This window comes from Lontra canadensis, unplaced genomic scaffold (assembly GCF_010015895.1).
Source record: "Lontra canadensis isolate GAN:19392208 unplaced genomic scaffold, GSC_riverotter_1.0 scaffold125, whole genome shotgun sequence".
Lineage (NCBI taxonomy): Eukaryota > Metazoa > Chordata > Mammalia > Carnivora > Mustelidae > Lontra > Lontra canadensis.
The window spans coordinates 5,984,433-6,004,233 of NW_022631119.1; the positions used below are offsets into that span (position 1 = coordinate 5,984,433).

The window sequence follows — 19,801 nt, forward strand, 5'->3', positions numbered from 1 at the left end:
GCATGCGACTCTTGATCTCAGGGTTGTGAATCTGAGCCTCACGTTGGGTATAGAAATTACTTATTAAAAAAAAAAAAAAAAAAAAGACAAGAAACAACAAGTGCTGGTGAGGGGTGAGGATGTGGAGAAAAGGGAATTCTTGTGTACCATTGGTGAGGACGTAAGTTGGTGCAGCCAGCATGGGAAACAGTATGGACGTGCCTCCAATAATTAAAAATAGAACTACCTGGAACAGGAGTTTGCTCTGTCTACCCCACGCATCGACCTGGTATTGTAGTACTTCCAGGAATGGTGCGCCTCCTCAGGGGCAATAGTAACAGGGCAAAAAGCAAAAAGCAAAAGGAAAAAAAAAAGTACTACAATAGGATCCAACTTCTGGGTACTTATTTGAAGAAAATGAAAATATAGGGTGACTGGGTGGCTCAGTGGGTTAAGCCTCTGCCTTCGGCTCAGGTCATGATCTCAGAGTCCTGGGATCAAGCCTAACATTGGGTTCTCTTCTCAGTGGGGAGCCTGCTTCCCCCTCTCTCTCTGCCTGCCTCTCTGCCTACTTGTGATCTCTCTCTCTCTCTCTTTTTCAAATAAATAAATAAAATCTTTAAAAAAGAAAAGACTCTCTCTCTCTCTCTCTGGCCCTCCCCCCATGTGCTTTTTCTCTCTCAAATAAATAAATAAACCCTTAAAAAAATAAGCTCATCTATTATGTGTATATATGGAGTGCATGTTCATGTAAACTTAAAGAAATTATAGAAAGAGAAACAAAGCTTTGAATGTCTTCTCATGAAAGAGGAAGGTAGGGGAGATGACAAAATGCTTTAAAAAAAAAAAAACAGCTCTATTGTAATACATACTTCAGTAAGTATATGCTTTCCCCCCAGTGTATCCAACATCTAATAAAGGTTAAAAAAAAAAAAAGGACAGAAGGGAGAAGATTTTTCTACATTTCAAAAATCTGTCTCCTTCCCATAGAAATCTGGAAATAATAATTCTCATTGTGATCCATTGACCAGAGACATGAACCATAAGGCTACACCAAGATTCTGTGGTCTCACCTTAGGGAGATGATATCCCCAGAAGTGAGTGTCCTTGATGACACAACGCGGAAGACCAAGGGGGAGGACGTCACTGAATCTCTGAATTTCATGGATGACGGCGTCTGTGTAAGGCATTTTTGCCCGATCTTCAAGGGCTGGGAGATGATGTGAGCCAATCACTCTGTCAATCTCTTCCTGGACTTTCTCTAAAAATGGTAAGGATGGAAGGAGGGGGTAACATCAATGAATGTCAGTAATAGTGGGCTCAACAAAGTCACACAGAAGATGATCTGCAGACTGGGGAGAAGGGGTGTCTTATGAACTATTTGCTCAGATGTTGGGTTATTGTTCCTTCTCAATGAAAGGAACATTCATTGACTTTTCAATGAATGAAAGTCAGTGGCTTCATTGTGGGGAAGTCTTGTCTGATGTTTCCACGCTAGTTATGAGTGGAGATCAGTTGAGTAATGATGGGAGGGTGGAAACTCACTCAACACTTAAGGCTATCTTTTTCTTTTCTTTTCTTTTCTTTTCTTTTTTAACTAATAATGGGTATGGCTGGGACTGGTGTCATATCATTTTGTCCCAGTGACTTGCTATGTGATCTTGAATAAACCATTTCCCCAATCTGGCTCTCAAACTGATTACCTGTAAAATAAGGGAATTTGATTAGATAAGAGTTTCTCCAAGTCTGATCTGCAGACTGTCAGCATGAGAACTGAATGAGGGCCTTTCTAATTAGCTATAAATCAGCAATATACTTCAAAGAGTCAAGTTCTTTGTTAACCTCAAAGCTTTCTGTCAAGAGCCATGTGGTTTTGTAGACTGCAAAATGCTTTGTGAATGATACTCCCTGGTTGAAGCACCCCTCCTAAACCATGAAGCATTTTACAATTCACCTTATGTACTTTATAAAAGTAAAGTACCTTTCAAGCCACAGGGGCTTCATTGAATGGAAAACATTTTGTAAACTGCAAATTACCCTGTCAACTCCAAAGTGCTTTGTTCTCAGCAAAACTTTATAATAAGCTACCAGTCCCTCCAGGGGTGGATCTTTGCTGACCACAGTGGTCTGTCTTCACCCATCACACGACCACCTTCCAGTATGGCTGCAAGACCCTCAGCTCTTTCTGGCCCTCGACCACCAATGCCCAGCTCACCTACAACATCAGGGTTCTTAAGAAGGAGTACAAATCCATGCAAGAGAGTGTTGCTGGAGCTCTCTGTGCCGGCGAGAAACAGCGAGACGACCGTGTAGACAAGGTCCTTAAAGTGAAATTCGCTCTCAGGATCAGAGCTCTCCTGGGGATAGTGACAGACAATCCTTAACATTTCCCCTTGCAAAGATTCTCAGCTTCTAGATCTTTTCTTCCAACCCACCTCCATGTTATTCTGTGCCAGTTTCTTCTTTCTTTCTTCTTTTTGGTATTTCCTTTTTTCTCTATTCGAGGCCAACAGTGGAGCAAAAGTGTGGGCTCTGGACCCAAACTGCCTACGTTCAAACTAAAGTCCTACCATTCACTAGTTAGGAGTCTTTGGGTAAGGAGCTAACCCTCTCTGTGCCTTAGTTCGTTGTCTGGGGTTGTTTTGATATTATGTTTGTAAGTACTCCATACATGTTAGGGATTAATTTTTTTTGTTTTGTTTTTTTTGTTATCCTTTCTTTGGGTGTCTCTCTTTCCTTGCAGTTGTCTATCCAGGGGTGATACTGAAATACTTAATAACCAGCTACGCACTTGCCAGACCAATCAGAACAGACACGGGCCTCTGACCAATCAGAACAGAAACTGGCTTCCGACCAATCAGAACAGACACAGGCCTCCAACCAATCAGAACAGAAATTGGCCTCTGACTAATCAGAACAGACCTAGGCCTCTGCCTATTTAGAACGCGAGGAGGTGGAGAAGGGTCTTGAAGACCCCCTGTGTGAGGCCGGTGCTCGCTAGCTCTTTTAGTTGCTACCTCAGACCACCGTTCCAGGAGAGTCTGGGAAAGCTGAGGAAGGACTGGGAGATGGGAAGGGAGGGTGGACTAGTGGCTTTCTTACCAATTCGCAGGGAAGTATTTCAACATTTAAACATCACATACATCGTACCCAAACATATTAGCTCGAAATCAGTAGTGTGCCCATCGCTCTCTTTCCCACCCACCCCTCATCCAGCTTGGCCCTTGCCTTGTCCATGCGGACCAGGAAGGAATCGATGAAGTCCTTTGGGGCGCTGGGATCTAGCATTTCCCGGTGCCTCTGGATATTCTTAATGACAAAATCTTCAATTTCTCGGACTTTGCTGTACACGTCCCTGTGGATGCCCGGAGAGTATTTCAGGATGCCGGAGAAGACTTCAAACATCTGCAGGGAAGCAAGGAGTTCCCAGAGTCTGTTGCCTCTGGGCTGGTACTGCAGGGTTGAGGCTGTGCCCTGCATGGCACAGCAATAACTAAAGGGCTTAATTCACCCCCCTGGCCTTGGGGAATGGCGCGCCTCCCAGTTGGGCAAACAAGCACACATGTACACACTCAGTGGTGTGTGAACGAGTGCACCCTGGCCCAATCATGCTTACCTCTACTGGGATTTCCTCTCTCATAGGCCTCCCTTTCCTAAGGTCTATTTCCTACCTCCAGCCTGACTCATCACCTTTGGTGCCTTCTTGCATCAGTGTTAAGACAAAAAGCATCTGATTTTTTTTTTTTTTAAAGATTTTATTTATTTATTTGACAGAGATCACAAGCAGACAGAGAGGCAGGCAGAGAGAGAGAGAGAGAGAGGGAAGCAGGCTCCCCGCCGAGCAGAGAGCCCCATACGGGACTCGATCCCAGGACCCTGAGATCATGACCCGAGCCGAAGGCAGCGGCCTAACCCACTGAGCCACCCAGGCGCCCCAAAAGCATCTGATTTTTGCCCAGGGTCCACCCACCCCAATTCCTACGCCCCCCCCCACGGAACCTTTGGCTTCACCTGGCCGTAGAAAGAGCTGGAAAGCTCTTTGGGATCGAGCCCCGCATCGGGCTCTCTGCTCAGCGGGGAGCCTGCTTCCTCCTCTCTCTCTGCCTGCCGCTCTGCCTGCTTGTGATCTCTGTCTGTCAAATAAATAAATAAAATCTAAAAAAAAAAAAAAAAAGAAAATGAAAATAATAACTCCAAATGATATCTAAACACACACATTCTCACACACACACCATTTATTGCAGCATTATCTACAATAGCCGAAGCACAGACACAATGAGTACTCTGCGGTCGTACATATTTATAGGTGTCCTATAAATGTTACTCAGGTCAGACTGGCCGATAGAGTGCTGTTCACCGCTACTATATCCTGGTGGAGTTTCCACCCACTTGTTCTATACGTTATTAAAAGAGGGGTAATCAACTCTCCGAGAGTAACTGGAATTTGTTTATGCCCCCTTGCAGTTTGTTTGTTTTTGCTTAATGTATTTTGAAGCTCAGTTATGAAGTGCATATACCTTTGTGTTTCTGAGTCACCCCACATGCACGGGAGTGAGGCAAGATCAATGCTTTATTTGGGTCTGAAAGTCAAAACGGCCAGGGCCATCTCCACACCGTATCCCTCTAACCCAGGAGGAGGGGACTGACAATCCTGATACCTTGAATTCAAGGGTGGAGCCTGTACTTTCTTAACCTTGGAGAGGTCCCACCGTGAACTTTCATGACCTGATGTCCTGGCTCCTGCTGTGCTGTGTGATATAGCACTGGGCCTGAGACCTCATTCAGCCCCAGGAGTCGAGGATAGGGAGGCGTGAAGTGCTTCACACAGACTAACTCACTTAATCCTCACCCTCTCGGGTGGGTTTTGCTGTTATCCCCATTTTATAGATGGGGAGAGTGAAACCCAGAGAGGTTAAGACCATGCCCAAGGTAACATATCACTCTAGAAGTAGCATCAGGTGTCAAATCCCATCTCATTCCAGAACATGCTATCCAGCCACTTCCGTCTACTGCCTTTCTGAGAAAGACGCAAAGACACAGAGACACAGAGAGAGATAGCAGACAGTGAGAGCCGGAAGACGCATTATCCTCTCCAGGTCTAGGACTCTGACGGACACACTCTAGGAAGCGCTCATGTGATAGAATAAAGCACTAATTTTTAGAGTCAGGCAGACTTAGTCTCAAACCTCAGCTACGCCCTGTACTTGTCATGCCAAAGACACCTAGGCTTAGAGAGAATTCCCCTGCCCAGTCACCAAGCTGGGAAGTGACAGAGCTGGGATTCAGAGACCGCAGTCCCCCCACCCCCTCACTGCCTGCTGCTCCTCAGGTCAACTAGACCAGGCAGCTTTGGGCCATCAGTGCCAAAGGTACACCTCTGGGGGCTCTCCCTGGTGGGCAGCTGTAAACATCTGGACCAGCCCCTCCCGCAGGGCTCCATGATGTTCCTGCTGCTCCACTCTGCCCTCTGGGATCAAGCCCAGGACTCCCTCCTTTCCCTTCCAGCCCTAGAGGTTCCCAGGCCTGGGGGTGGTGGGGCTGCTGTGTGGCTCTCAGGAAGATACCTTCCCTCTCGTTATCATAAGCAAGTTGTTCGGAAGGCAGATGCTACAGGCCAGGCTAGGTTATGGAAGGCAGATGCAACTGTGGATTTTACCAGTCCTGTGAGAAACATCAAAAAAAAAAAAAAAGCTTTAAAAGTTTTTCTATTTGCTAAAAACAGAAACTTTTAAAAAAGTAAGTCTAATCCTCCAAGTTCTAGAGAAAACAAATGGCACATTTAATCCAAAATAACAAATAGCTTTCAAATGATCACCTCTATTATAGCTATCTGAGAAGCTATGAAAACACTGGCTAATATTTTTATTTAAATGATTTTCAAGTGTTTATAAGGCAAACACCTGCTAAGAAACACATCAAGTAGAGCAAGAACATAAAAGGGAAGGAAAGTCCTCCTCCTTGATCCTGTCCTATTCCCTAAATTCTAAGTCCTACAACCTACCAATAAGCACGGTTAATGGCTTCTTGTGTATCCTAGAATTTGCCTAAGCAAATGCAAGCATAAATACAAAAATACGTGTGTTTTTGTTTTGTTTAAAGATTTTATTTATTTATTTGACAGAGATCAAAAGTAGGAAGAGAGGCAGGCGGGAGTGGCGGGGGGCGGGGGGAAAGCAGGCTCCCCGCTGAGCAGGGAGCCTGATGTGGGGCTCAATCCCAGGACCCTGAGACCATGATCTGAGCTGAAGGCAGAAGCTCAACCCAGTGAGCCACCTAGGTGCCCTGAAAATACGTGTTTTACAAACATTCATTCAACCACTCATCTTGGACATTGTACCATGGCAGTGCGTAGAGTTCTGACCCATTTTTAACACTGAAGGCCTTCTACTGTGAATGAACCATAATGTATCCATTCATTCCCCTGGTTGTGGATATCTGATTGTTTCCCCCTGGTCCAGTGTACCTCCTTCTGCATGGGACTTGGGTCACAACTGGGAGTATTACTGAAGGAGCAATGGCTAGGATATCTGGGTCATACCCCTTGGCTGAAGAAGCCACTGCCTCCTTATACAGACCACTATTGAAAGAAAAAGGACTCAGACCCAAGTATGATCTAAAGCAGTAGCCACGAATCCATAGTATCCCATGTGACTTTGTAGCATATTTGAAACACGACTGAGTCTGTCTGTGGTCTTTGGAAGCCACAGCACTTCAACTGTGATCACTCTTGGAAGACAGCAGAAGTGCCACTGGTGGGCTCCTCCTTGGAAGGAGGCACGGCTTCGTTTCTCAGACAGAGCTGTCCACTTGCCCTCACAGCTAGACAAGAGAAGGTGGCCTCCTGGCTTAGGGGAAACAAAGGTATATGTTCAAGAAGGAAATCGGGAAGGATTTCGCTAAGGGGCGCCCAGGTGGCTCAGTCGGTTAAGTGCCGGACTTTTGGCTTTGGCTCAGGTTCTGATCTCAGGGTCGTGGGATGGAGCCCCACCTTGGGCTCCTCACTCCTCAGTCAGTGGGAAGACTGCTTAAGATCCATGCTCTCCCTCCCTCTGCTCTCCCCCCCCCAACTCTCTCTCTCAAATAAATAAATCTTAAAAAAAAAAGAAGGTCGTATTTTTAAGCAATCTCTAAGCCCAACGTGGGGCTCAAACTCACAGCCCCAAGGTCATGTTCCACTGACTGAGCGGGCCAGCTATCCCCTGGCTTAATTATTAATAATATCTCCTTGGCTCTCAAAACAATCCTGGTGCAGACAATAAATTATATGGCCTCGGATTTAAATGTACTTTGATTTTACAGCCCAGTTATCTGGGAGAAATATTGAATTTAGGGGCTAGAAGAGTAAATAGTTAACATCATACATAGGTTGAACCATGGGCTTCTTTGAACAACCAAAATAAGGGGCTTTTATTAACCACTTACTCTGGGCCAGGCAGTGTTAATATTTTACAGTTATTAATTCAATCCTTCCACAGCTTCAAGAGGTGAATACTGCTATCTCCATTTTGCAGTTGAGGGAACTGAGGCACAGAGATTACTCTCTGGCAAGTGGGGAAGCCAGGACTTGAAATGCCCTGCTATTCTCTGTCCATCCCGGCCAATCAATAATCAGTGTTGTGGTTGGACTGGCCCTGGTGGGTTTTATTAGGATTGCAAGATGCCTTTCAGCAGTAACCATGAGGAAACTTTGAAAAAAAAAAAAAAAGGTATTGCTTACAGGACCTGGGAATTACACAGCACACCTGAGGCCATACAGCAAGGTTGCAAGAAGAAAGAGGGAATCCATAGGCCTAGGGTTCTACTTTTATTGGGGATTCTAAGAGTGGTGGCCTAGGGTTTTGTGGGTTCAGTCTTTATTGGATGAATTTAGAGCAGAAATTTAAAGCATAGGAAGAGAGAAAAACCAAGTGGCCCAAATGGCCAGTTATCAAAATCAACCAAGATCTCTAAAACCAAGGGGCCTGAGTAGGGGAAGGTGGCCTAACTCTAGGCATGTAGCTGGCACTGTGCTTATTTGAGAGATATTGAAGTGGCTGCCTCAGAAATGAAATCTTTTGTCAAGCAGTTGCATTACAAAAAGGAAAAGAGGGCACCTGAGTGGCTCAGTCAGTTGGGTGTCTGCCTTCCACTCGGGTCATGATCCCGGGTTCCTGGAATTGAGTTCCGCATTGGGCTCCCTGCTCAGTGGAGAGACCTGCTTCTCTCTCTCCTTCAGCCCCTCCCCCACTGATGCTCACTCAGTCTCTCTCTCTCTCTTTCTCTCTCCAGTAAATAAATAAATAATTTTAAAAACAAAATAAAGAAGTCTCTGGAGGCTAAGAAGCCAAGCCAAGGGCTCATCAGAACTTGCCTGCAATACCTATCCATTTGGGTGAATTTCTCTCTTCTCGAGATCCCCCAAATATCCTGAGGCTCCTAGGCTGACCAAGAAGTGACCTTCCTTAGGTTCTGGGAACCCTGTAAGCAAAGTACCTGCCTGTTTTTCCAAGGGGTTTCGTTGGCTCCACAAAGTCAACCTTAGTTCCTTAAGACGGTCTGGTCCTGGGGTGCCTGGGTGGCTCAGGGAGTTAAAGCCTCTGGCTTCAGCTCGGGTCATGATCCCAGGGTCCTTGGATCGAGCCCTGCATCAGGCTCTCTGCTCAGCGGGGAGCCTACTTCCCTTCCTCTCTCTGCCTGCCTCTCTGCCTGCTTGTGATCTCTGTCTGTCAAATAAATAAATAAAATATTTTTTAAAAAAAAGACTATCTGGTCCTATCTGAGTCTATACATTTGTGTCTCAAATATGACATTCCAGAAAAGCTTTGGTAATATAACCAATGTTTCCAACTGTGTCCTGTTACAAGAAGAGATTCTTTTTTTTTTTTAAGATTTTATTTATTTATTTGAAAGAGAGGCAGTGAGAGAGAGCATGAGCTAGGAGAAGGTCAGAGGGAGAAGCCCACTCCCCGTGGAGCTGGGAGCCCGATGTGGGACTCGATCCCGGGACTCCGAGATCATGACCTGAGCTGAAAGCAGTCGTCCAACCAACTGAGCCACCCAGGCGTCCCACAAGAAGAGATTCTTAACTTAGGTAAATAACTATATTGCCATAAAAATAAAATACTCGGGGCACCTGGGTGGCTCAGTGGGTTAAAGCCTCTGCCTTCAGCTCAGGTCATGATCTCAGGGTCCTGGGACTGAGCCCCAAGTCAGGCTCTCTGCTCAGCAGGGAGCCTGCTTCCCTCTCTCTCTGCCTGTCTCTCTACTTGTGATCTCTCTCTCTCTGTCAAATAAATAAAATATTTAAAAAATTTAAAATAAAATAAATAAAATAAAATGTTCACGGAGAGTTTCCAAATTCTGGAGCGAACAGGTAGGCAGAAAAAATAACTATCTCATCTTTGTTCCCAAAAGTATACTTTACCAAATTGCTGAGGTCATAGTTAGCTTAAGAGGAAAAGGGTCCTTAAATCTGGAAAACAAAAGAATAAAGAACCAGCTATTTTTCAAAATGTCATAAAATATTGTAATCATCCTCATCACTCCATCCAGGCCTATAGAGTTAATTCTTTTCTTTTAAAGATTTTATTTATTTATTTGACAGACAGAGACCACAAGTAGGCAGAGAGGCAGGCAGAGAGAAAGAAGGAAGCAGGCTTCCCGCTGAGCAGAGAGCCCAATGTGGGGCTCAATTCCAGGACCCTGAGATCGTGACCAGAGCCAAAGAGGCAGAGGCTTTAACCCACTGAGCCACCCAGGCACCCATAATTCTTTTTTTTTTTTTAAGATTTTATTTATTTATCTGACAGTGAGAAAGGAAACACAAGCAGGGGGAGTGGGAGAGGGAGAAGCAGGCTTCCCACTGAGCAGGGAGCCCAATGTGGGGTTCCATCCCAGGACGCTGGGATCATGACCTAAACCGAAGACAGATGCCCAACAGCGGAGCCACCCAGGCGTCCCTAAACAAACAACCTTAAACTAGCTTTTATTCACTGAAGATTATCCCAGAGTGCAGGAACTTGGAAAACATTTAGGTTATTTCTATATTTCTGAGTTTTAGGAATACTTAACTCATAAGTGCTTATCTTTAAGCCAATTAAACAGCACTCTTTTACAAATTAATATTGGCAGGGCACCTGGGTGTCTCAGTTGATTAAGCGTCCAACTCTTGATTTCTGCTCAGGTCATGATCTCAGGGTCATGAGATTAAGCCCTATATCAGGTTCTGCACTGGGCATGGAGCCTGCTTCAGAGTCTCTCTTTCCCATTCCTTCTGTTCCTCCCCACCCCTCTTTCTTTCTCTCCCTCTCCAAAAATAATAATAATAATATCGGCAATACCATCAGAGGTAGAGATGAAAAAAAAAACCCTATACACAACATACATCCATACAGATATGTGCAGATAGACACAGAGATTACAGCTTTCATTACAAAATTTCAGCCACAAATCAGGTACAACAGAAAACTCACTAGTTTGTTAATTATAGTTGAATCCACATTGTGTCTGGCAAACAAGAAGTTAAGCCTATCCACTTCAATGGCTAAAGCGTTTTTTTACTAGTACTTGTGTGGAAGACTTTTAAGATTTGCATTTGTTTTTGACAAGCAATCTTAAGGAAGCTGTGGACTAGATTTTGGGCAAGAGGTTTTTTTTTTTTAAGATTTGTTTTTAATTGGGGCGCCTGGGTGGCTCAGTGGGTTAAAACCTCTGCTTTTGGCTCACGTCATGATCATGATCCCAGGGTCCTGGGATCGAGCCCCACATCTGGCTCTCTGCACAGCGGGGAGCCTGCTCCCCGCCCCCCGCTCCTTGCCGCCTCTCTGCTTGCCTCTCTACCTACTCGTGATCTCTCTCTCTCTGTCAAATAAATAAACAAAATCTTTAAAAAATAAAATTTGTTTTTAATTAATTTGGGAGAGAGCTCGCGTGCATGAGTAGGGGGTGGGGAGGAGCAGAGGGAGAGGGAGAAGCAGACTCCCCACTGAGCAGGGAGCCTGATCCCAGGACCCTGAGATTATGACCTGAGCTGAAGGCAGATGCTTAACCAACTGAGCCACCCGGGGGTGTCCCCGTGTAAGAGAGTTTTTACAGCAGTGTGCATTTTAAAAGGCCTCTTTTCCTCTTTTTTTCTTTCCTTCTGCCTCAGGCCCCATTGTGGGCAGAATTTTAGGCACCTCCTAGCATGCTTACATTTCAAAGACTCAGTAAGATGTCAGATCTTCAAGGGAACTAGAGAAAGAATGCACATTTCCTCCTAGGAGATTAGGGCCTTTGGGATGGCTTTGGCAGTCCCCGCCCCAAAAATGTAATAGTGCAGCCCTGTAATTAGGGGGAGCCCTCTGTAAAAACAATTCTCTGGACTCAGTGTCAGGGGGGCCCCTTCAGGGCTAGAAATGAAGAAGTCCCTGGGGTCACTACGGTCATGGGAATGACAGACCCCTAGACCAGGCCCTTTGCTGCACCCAGGAAATGGGCCTCACCTTAGTGGTTTTCATTCACTGTGAGCCTTAGCAGTGGTCACTGCCATGGCAGGATGGGCATGGGGCCAGGCAGTGAGTGTCCAAGGGAAGAGAGGGAGGACTCCAGCACCAATATCAGTGGTTCTGGGAGCCTTTGCCTGCCCTTTCCCCTTTCCTTCTCACTAGAGGCCTCTGTAACCCTGTCAGCTTTTCCAAGTGGCAGAAATGCCATTTCTTAGTTCTGCCCCATTCGGAGGAAAGCCAAGGGAACTCAGCATCTGTGGTATATCAGAGGAAATGAGCATGTGGCCTGGATGGATCTTTAAGAAAGTTATGGCTTTTTTTTTTAAATGTTATGTTAGTCACCATACAGTACATTATTGTTTGCGATGTAGTGTTCCATGATCCATTGTTTGCGTATAACACCCAGTGCTCCATGCAATCCTTGCTCTCACTGGGCTCACCCAACCGCCCACCCCCCCTCCCTTTTAAAACCCTCAATTTGTTTCCCAGAGTCCATAAACTCTCATGGTTCATCTCCCATTCTGATTTTTCTCATTTTCTCTTTTTTCATTTTCTCTTCATTTTCTCTTCTCCTTATGTTCCACAAGTAAATGAAGCTATATGATAATTGACTTTCTCTACTTGATTTATTTCATTCAGCACCATATCCTCAAGTCCCATCTATGTTGATGCAAAAGCTTGGTATTCATCCTTTCTGATGGCTGCGTAATATTCCATTGTGTATACGGACCACATCTTCATTATCCATTCATCTGTTGAAGGGCATCTTGGCTCTTTCCACAGTTTGACTATTGTAGACATTGCTGTTATGAAATTGGGGTGCATTCTTTTCATCACATCTGTATCTTATACTAATTCTTATGTGCATTAATTTTGAAGGAGGTACAGTTAACATTTCAGCTTTACTGATGTCAAAAACTAATGCTCAGGGGCACCTGGGACACTCAGTCAGTTAGGCGTCTGCCTTCAGTTCAGGTCTTGATCTCGAGGTCCTAGGATCAAACCCCACATCAGGCTCCCTGCTCAGTAGGGAGTCTGTTTCTCCCTCTGCTCCTCACCCTGCTCCTTCTCTCCTTCATATAAATAAAATCCTTTTTAAAAAAGATTTACTGGGGTGCCTGGGTGGCTCAGCAGGTTAAGCCTCTGCCCTTGGCTCAGGTCATGATCTCAGTGTCCTGGGATTGAGTTCTGAATCAGGCTCTCTGCTCGACAGGAGCCTGCTTTCCCCCCTCTCTCTGCCTGCCTCTCTGCCTACTTGTGATCTTTCGCTCTCTCTCAAATAAATAAATAAAATCTTTTTAAAAAAGAGTTATTTATTCATTTGAGAGAGAGAGAGATAGCACAAGCAGGGGGAGGAGAAGAGGGAAGAGTAGAGGGAGAAGCAGACTCCCCGCTGATCAGAGAGCAGAATTCCTTTCCTTTTTCAGGCTGAATCATACTCTCTTGAATGGCTAGACCACACTTTGTTTAATATCCATCCCCTCCATCAGTTTTATTAATTCACTCACTCAACAAATTTACTTGGTACCTACTATGTACCTAGGACAAGAGCTACAAATAAAACTGACAAATTTCCTGCCTTCAAGTGTTTCCAGTCTGGAGTGTTTGGAAACAGATGACAAATAAACAAGCAAAGTATATGGTACATGAGATGGGTGGTAAGTGCTATGGTCAAGAATGAAGTAGGGAGGGGGTCAAAGGAAATGCTGGGCAGAAGGGAGGTCTCCTTGAGAAGGAGAGTATTTAAGCAAAGATCTGGATGAGGGAGGCTTCTTTCCTCACCTACCTCTCCCCGCTCTTGCTTACTCAAATCCAGCTGCAGGGGCCCCCTTGCTGTTTGAGAACACACCATGCCCAGCTGCCTCAGGGCCTTTGCACTGGCTAGCTCTTCTGCTTGGAATGCTCTCTCTCCGTAGATCCAGCTCAAAGAATAAATAAAAATAAAATAAATCCCAAAGTTGCCATGTATCAGCTGTGTGACTTTCAGGAAGTGACTTTTCGCTGACCCTCTCCGATCCTATGGGGGAATCATTACCATATCACCATCACCATCACCATATCCATCTCCATCTCCCTCACCATATCTCCCGGTGTTACCATGAGAATTCATGGTGTTATTAGATACCTTACACCTATGAGCCCTCAAAATGTTAGCTTAGTTATCTTAATATTTTCACGTTGATAGGAGCCACTATCTGGGTTTTTTTAAAAGATATTTTATTTATTTATTTGACAGACAGAGAGATCACAAGTAGGCAGAGAGGCAGGGAGAGGTAGAGGGGGAAGCAGGCTCCCTGCTGAGCAGAGAGCCCGACGTGGGGCTCCATCCCAGGACCCTGGGATCATGACCTGAACCGAAGGTAGAGGCTTAACCCACTGAACCACCCAGGCACCCCAAGAGCCACTATCTGTTCACCAAGTCTTGCATTAAATGCTTCCCCTATAATATCACATTGAGTCTTCATGATATGACTGTCATATGATTCCTCCTTATAAAGGAGGAAACTGAAGGGCAGACTGGTAAGGTCAGGTGGGTTACAGGTAATGGAATGGGAATTCTAACTCAGTCTGATTCACGGGATCTCAAGTCTCAACCATTATCTCAAGAACGCTGGATTTCTAAAAGTTCCCGTCTTCTAGAAAGACCACCACTATCTCACGGCTGGGGGACTAATCTGCAACAGGAATGGAGAAAGTTCTCACCCTTTTTGTAGCCTCTCCAGATTTTCGCAGTGACTTGGACAGGTAGCAGAATCTCCACAGGAAAAACAAGGAACCTGTGCCCAGAGGGAGATCCAGCCCCAGAAACAGGTGTCCAGAAAGAAAGGTACCAGACCCTTCATCAAGCATTTTACATTATTGTCTTTGAATCATCCTAACAACTTGGAAGTTGATACTACGATTGCCCGCGTTTTATAAATGAATAAAGGTTCAGAGATAGTCAATGCTTAGATCTCAGCTATGAAGTGGCAGAGCAGAATTCAAACGCAAGACTAATAATCATCATTCCCCCCTCCCCACCTCCGGCTGTCTGTGGAGGTGGGAGACAGCACTACCAGGTGGTAACAAAACAAAAAGTACTAGCTAACAACATTAGCCAAGCAGTGTTCTAAATGCTTAATTTAAATTTAAATTGTTTAACACCTCCTCCTAACCCCAGTTATTGATTACCCGAAGGCAGGTGATTAATAATAATCTCCACCCTTCCCCCACATTTCTTTTTATTTTCTTTCTTTGAAAAAAAAATTTTCATTGTGGAAGATTTAGAGCGTATTCAAAGGTAGATATAAAATATACCCATCAACTCATTTCAGCAATGATCAACTCATGGCCAATCTCGTTCTCACCACAGCCCCTTCCCCCACACACCCCCAAAACACAGATTATTTTGAAACAAATTCCAGACATTGTATCAACTCGCCTATAAATATTTTTAGTTATGTAGCCTTAGAAGTATCCCCATTTTACTGTTAGGGAAACAGAGGCATCAAAAGGTTACATGACCTGGCCAAGGTCTCTTTGGTGATGGGGTGCAGAGGTTGGATCAAACCCCAGGGATCTCGGTGAGGAGACCTCACTTTTAATTATGGTGATGCCTCTGGAGTGTGCTATCAGTCAGACAACAATAAAACTCTGTCATTTCTTTTCAAAGTTGTCAAATTGCTTCTCAAATTGCCAAAATTAGAATACAAACAGTAGAGGGAGCCTAGGTGGCTCAGTCGGTTAAGCCTCTGCCTTCAGCTCAGGTCATGGTCTCAGGGTCCTGGGATTGTGCCCCGCATTGGGTTCCCTTCTCACCCGGGAGTCTGCTTCTCCTTCTGCCCCACCCCTCATTTGTGCTCTCTTGCTCTCTCACTCTCTCCTCAAATAAATAAATAAAATCTTAAAAAAAAAAAAAAAAGAATACAAAGAATGGAGATGAAGGGGCACCTGTCTGGCTCAGTGGGTTAAGCCTCTGCCTTCGGCTCGGGTCATGATCTCAGGGTCCTGGGATCAAGACCCACATCAGGCTCTCTGCTCGGTGGGGAGCTGCTTCCTACGCTCTCTCTGCCTGCCTCTCTGCCTACTTGTGATCTCTCTGTCAAATAAATAAATAAAATCTTAAAAAAAAAGAATAGAGATGAAAGTATTGTATCAATGTTAATTCTACTCAAGTTGATAACTGTGGCAGCTGTGTTAGAGAACATCTCTGTTTCTGGGAAACACAACACAGAAGGATTTAGGGGTAAACAGCCATGTTGTGTGTAACTGACCCTAAATGATTCAGAAAAAGTATAAGATGGATGAGAGAGAGACAGAACAAATTATATTGGAAATGGTATAAGATGTTATCCCAAGGTGAGTCTGGGTAAAGAGTACGATGGGTGTTATTTGTACCGTATATATTCTTGAAATTTTCTGCGTGTTTGAAATTATTTCCTCTCAAAAGGTTTAGAATTTTTTTTTAAGATTTTATTTATTTATTTGACAGAGAGAGATCACAAGTAGACAGAGAGGCAGGCAGAGAGAGAGAGAGGGAAGCAGGCTCCCTGCTGAGCAGAGAGCCCGATGCGGGACTCGATCCCAGGACCCTGAGATCATGACCTGAGCCGAAGGCAGCGGCTTAACCCACTGAGCCACCCAGGCGCCCCTAGAATTTTTTTTAAAAGATTTTATTTACTTATTTGACAGACAGAGATCACAAGCAGGCAGAGAGGCCGGCAGAGAGAGAGAGGGGGAAGCAGGCTCCCTGCTGAGCAGGGAGCCAGATATGGGGCTCCATCCCAGGACCCTGGGATCATGACCTGAGCTGAGGGCAGAGGCTTAACCCACTGAGCCACCCAGGCACCCCAAAAGGTTTAGAATTTAGAAAAAGAATGCATACTATACATAGTATATGATTCCATAGGTGTGAAGTTTTCAAACAGGCAGAAGTACTCTAGATAACAGAGGTCTGTAAAGAGGTTCCATTTGGTGGGTATTGGTTGGAAACAGGGCAAAACACAGTCATTCAGGGTACCCCCACAAATTCTATTATGAATGTGTCTCATTAAGCTGTGTGCTTAATTAAAAGCTTTGCATTTGGGGCTCCTGGGTGGCTCAGTCGATTAAGTGGCTGACTCCTGATTTTGGCTCAGGTCATGTTCTTGGGGTCCTGGGATCAAGCCCCACATAGACAGCTGAGGGGCACTGGGATGGCTCAGTCTGTTAAGCGTCTGCCTTTGGCTCAGGCATGATCTCAGGGTCCTGGATTGAGCCCCACGATGGGATCAGTGCTCAGTGTAGGGTCTGCTTGGGATTCTCTCTCTCTCTCTCTCTCTCTGACCCTCCTCCCACCCCTATTCTCTCTCTCTCTCTCTCTCAAATAAATAAATAAAATCTTTTAAAAAAAAATTGAGGGGCGCCTGGTGGCTCAGTGGGTTAAGCCTCTGCCTTCGGCTCAGGTCATGATCTCAGGGTCCTGGGATCGGGTCCTGCTTCAGGCTCTCTGCTCGCAGGGAGCCTGATTCCCCCCCTCTCTCTCTGTCTGCCTCTCTGCCTACTTGTGATCTCTGTCTGTCAAATAAATAAATAAAATCTTAAAAAAAAAATTGAGACCCTGAGAAGGGTCTCAGAAGGATTTTATTGACCTGAAACTCTGAAAGTTAGATGTAGAATTGTGTATTCAGAAACTCCTTACCCAAAGTTCTGCACTTGGCTTGGAAACCACAGTTGTTCCCCAATATCAGAGTGCCTTAGATCTACCAGACAAGGCAGGGGGGAATGCTTCATTCTTCCCGTCTTAACTTCAAACGGCAACACTTGCAATCATCTATGACTTAAAGGACAAGGTTTTCTCAGTAAGAAAGCAGTAGTCACTCAAGAAGGGGAGTCATTGTGACATTTCCAGTTGCAGGGTGACCTTAAGAGAATACTGTTTCCTGTTAACACTGCAGCTGGCTTTGTCCCGCGGATTTTTACTTTTTTATTAGGAGCTGAATTTTTACTTTCTCTACTGCAAATTCAAATAAAATGCTCCGTACTTTGCAGGAATACGTGAAGATTTAGCAAGACATTGCCTCTCTGAGCCTCAATTTCCTTCTTGGTAGGATGGGACGGAGTCATGAGTGTAATTCCCGTGGGATTTTATGAGAATTAAACGGGATCCTCTTATTATTGTTACTATCTCTCCCTCCGTGTCTTGCCTTCTACCTCTCCGACCATTTCTGTCTCCACTTTACCGCCCCCCATCCCTCCACCTTCCCGCCTCAGCCCTACACCTGGAGCCTTCCTTTGTGGGCTGCAGCGCCATCTGGTGGTCCGGATGCACTTGGGGCAAGTGCAAGACGCGGTGCGGTTAAACTCGAGGGCGCTGGGCTGCAGAGGGTTTATAGGGCCCTGGAACGTTCTTTACCTGTTACTGCTGGAAGAAACCACGGTATGTGAGTGGGACAGAGGGTGTCCCCTGTGCACGCTGTGCTGAGTCTCCGTGGGTCGGAGCTCGGTGAACGTGTGGGTGTGTCCCCGTAAGGTAGTATGTGAAGGGCCCTTGAAAAGCCTGAGACCTACCTGAAGGTTTCTGAGTCTGAAAGACAGGTGTGTGCAAGTCTCTCCGAGAGGGAGTATTAACGCTGGGTCTGGGCCCCAGCTTCATATCTGTGTTGTTGGGACGCTGTGACCAAATACTTCCCTGAAAGCAAAAAGAAATGCAAAACATCTTAAGTGGCTTTTATTAATGATATCATAATAATATTATAATATATAATAATAATAGATACAAATACAGACTATGGGTATGAATATATAATATTAGCATAGGTATATACAGACGGTATTGATATAGATAGATGGTATAGACATATATAGTATAAAGGTGACATAGAATGTACATAAAAGAATAAATTATGTAGATGGAGATGACATAGAGGTAGACAATTTAAATAGAGATGGTGTGAATACAGTACAGACATACGATACTGATGCATAAATGGATACAGGGATTCTGAGAACATAAAGCCGTTAACTGCGTTAATCCCATTAAGAACCAAGATCTTCAGCTTCAGAGAAAGGGGGTCCTGAAAAAGCCAGAGACACACTTGATTCTTCTATTGCTTTATCAACTTTCAAATAATGAGTTGGTTCCTTGGCGCCCTTCAAAGGTGACCTGTGAGGTTCTTTTGAGGATGAGGATGCTAATTCTCTGATACGCTTGATCAGAGTTAGAGTTGTATGGTCATATCTAGAATCTAGGGAGGAAATACAAACAAGGGCTTAGAAAGGTAAGCAAAGGAAAGACAAGGCAGTTATTAACTCTGGGGAAAAAACAGCCGGTAGGATAAGGAAAATGCAGCTGGAGGTCACAACACAGCCCATCCGTGAACTCTGTTACACAGTCATGATAATGTAAACACTGAATATTGATTTAGCTAGAGATGGAGATAAATTCAACTGAGGGACTGTGGGGAGGGGAAGGAGTGCTTGCAAAGGCAAGCACTGGTCCCAGAAGGAATTCCGTTGTGGTCCCAGAAGGAATTCCGTAGAAGACTGAAATCCCTGCACCTGCTTTGTCCCGGTGTGGAGGGCTGGCGATATCCGCTCTCGATGCCCACGCCCTCATCCCCAAATGTTCTTCCTTACATGGTGAAAGAGACTTTGCAGATGTGATTAAATTAAGGATCTTGAGATGGGGAGATTATTCTGGATCATCCTGGTGACCCAGTGTAATCACAAGGGTCCTCATACGAGGGTAGCAGGAAGGTCAGAGTCAGAGGGGAGGGATACATCCAGGAGCCAAGAAATGAAAGCAGCCTCCAGATGCTAGGAGAGGCTGGAACAGATTCTCCCTGGAGCCTCCAGAAGGAACCAGCCCTGCTCCCACCTTGGCATTGGCCCTAAGACTCATTTCAGAGGTCTGACTTCCAGAACTGTAAGAGAATAAATGTTTTAAGCCACGTTCATGGTCATTTGTTACAGCAGCAATAAGAAACTAATACACCCAAGTATCAAATCTTTCTGAAAGGGGATGAAAGAGGAGATCTGAAGGATCCTCAGCCTCAAGCTCCTCCCTTCCATAACCCTACTGTGGACTTTTGTGGCCACAGAGAGATGGGGAGTCCCTCTGGCTTAAACAGCCTAGTCCCTACATCAGACCGCATATGCCTCACCTCCTGGCCTTTGCCCAGGCTCTCCCCATTCCCTCGTGCCTGATTGAGGATTCAGTGAAGATCTAGGATTCAGATTCATTCTGAGACCTCGATCAGCAGTTAGTTTGTCCTCGGGGTCAGGACTCTGCTAACTTTTACCCTCTTGGAATGCCCACTGATGATAAGATTATCCAGCCCCTGCTCATTTAGTCCCTGGAAGAGAAGCCAAGCTATTGTAGTATCTACTTTGGGCTT

The 19,801-nt window shown here is 45.1% G+C and overlaps 1 protein-coding gene across 3 annotated transcripts; it reads right to left on the reverse strand.

Annotated features, from left to right (window-relative positions):
* Positions 1-962: 962 nt before the first annotated feature.
* On the reverse strand, positions 963-4,017 carry LOC116857576 (cytochrome P450 2B11-like). Of its 3 annotated transcripts, none has more exons than XM_032841813.1 (5): positions 3,924-4,017; positions 3,596-3,709; positions 3,208-3,384; positions 2,195-2,336; positions 963-1,240 (listed from the first exon to the last, which is right to left on the reverse strand). In XM_032841813.1, exons 2-5 carry the CDS (start codon positions 3,617-3,619, stop codon positions 990-992), a joined length of 594 nt encoding a protein of 197 aa, XP_032697704.1. In that variant the 5' UTR covers positions 3,620-3,709; positions 3,924-4,017; the 3' UTR covers positions 963-989. The 3 variants fall into 3 exon arrangements, with proteins under 3 accessions (XP_032697704.1, XP_032697703.1, XP_032697702.1); XM_032841812.1 differs by having other exon boundaries at positions 3,596-3,678; positions 3,922-3,967; XM_032841811.1 differs by lacking the exons at positions 3,596-3,709; positions 3,924-4,017 and having other exon boundaries at positions 3,208-3,508.
* Between the last annotated feature and the right edge of the window lie 15,784 nt (positions 4,018-19,801).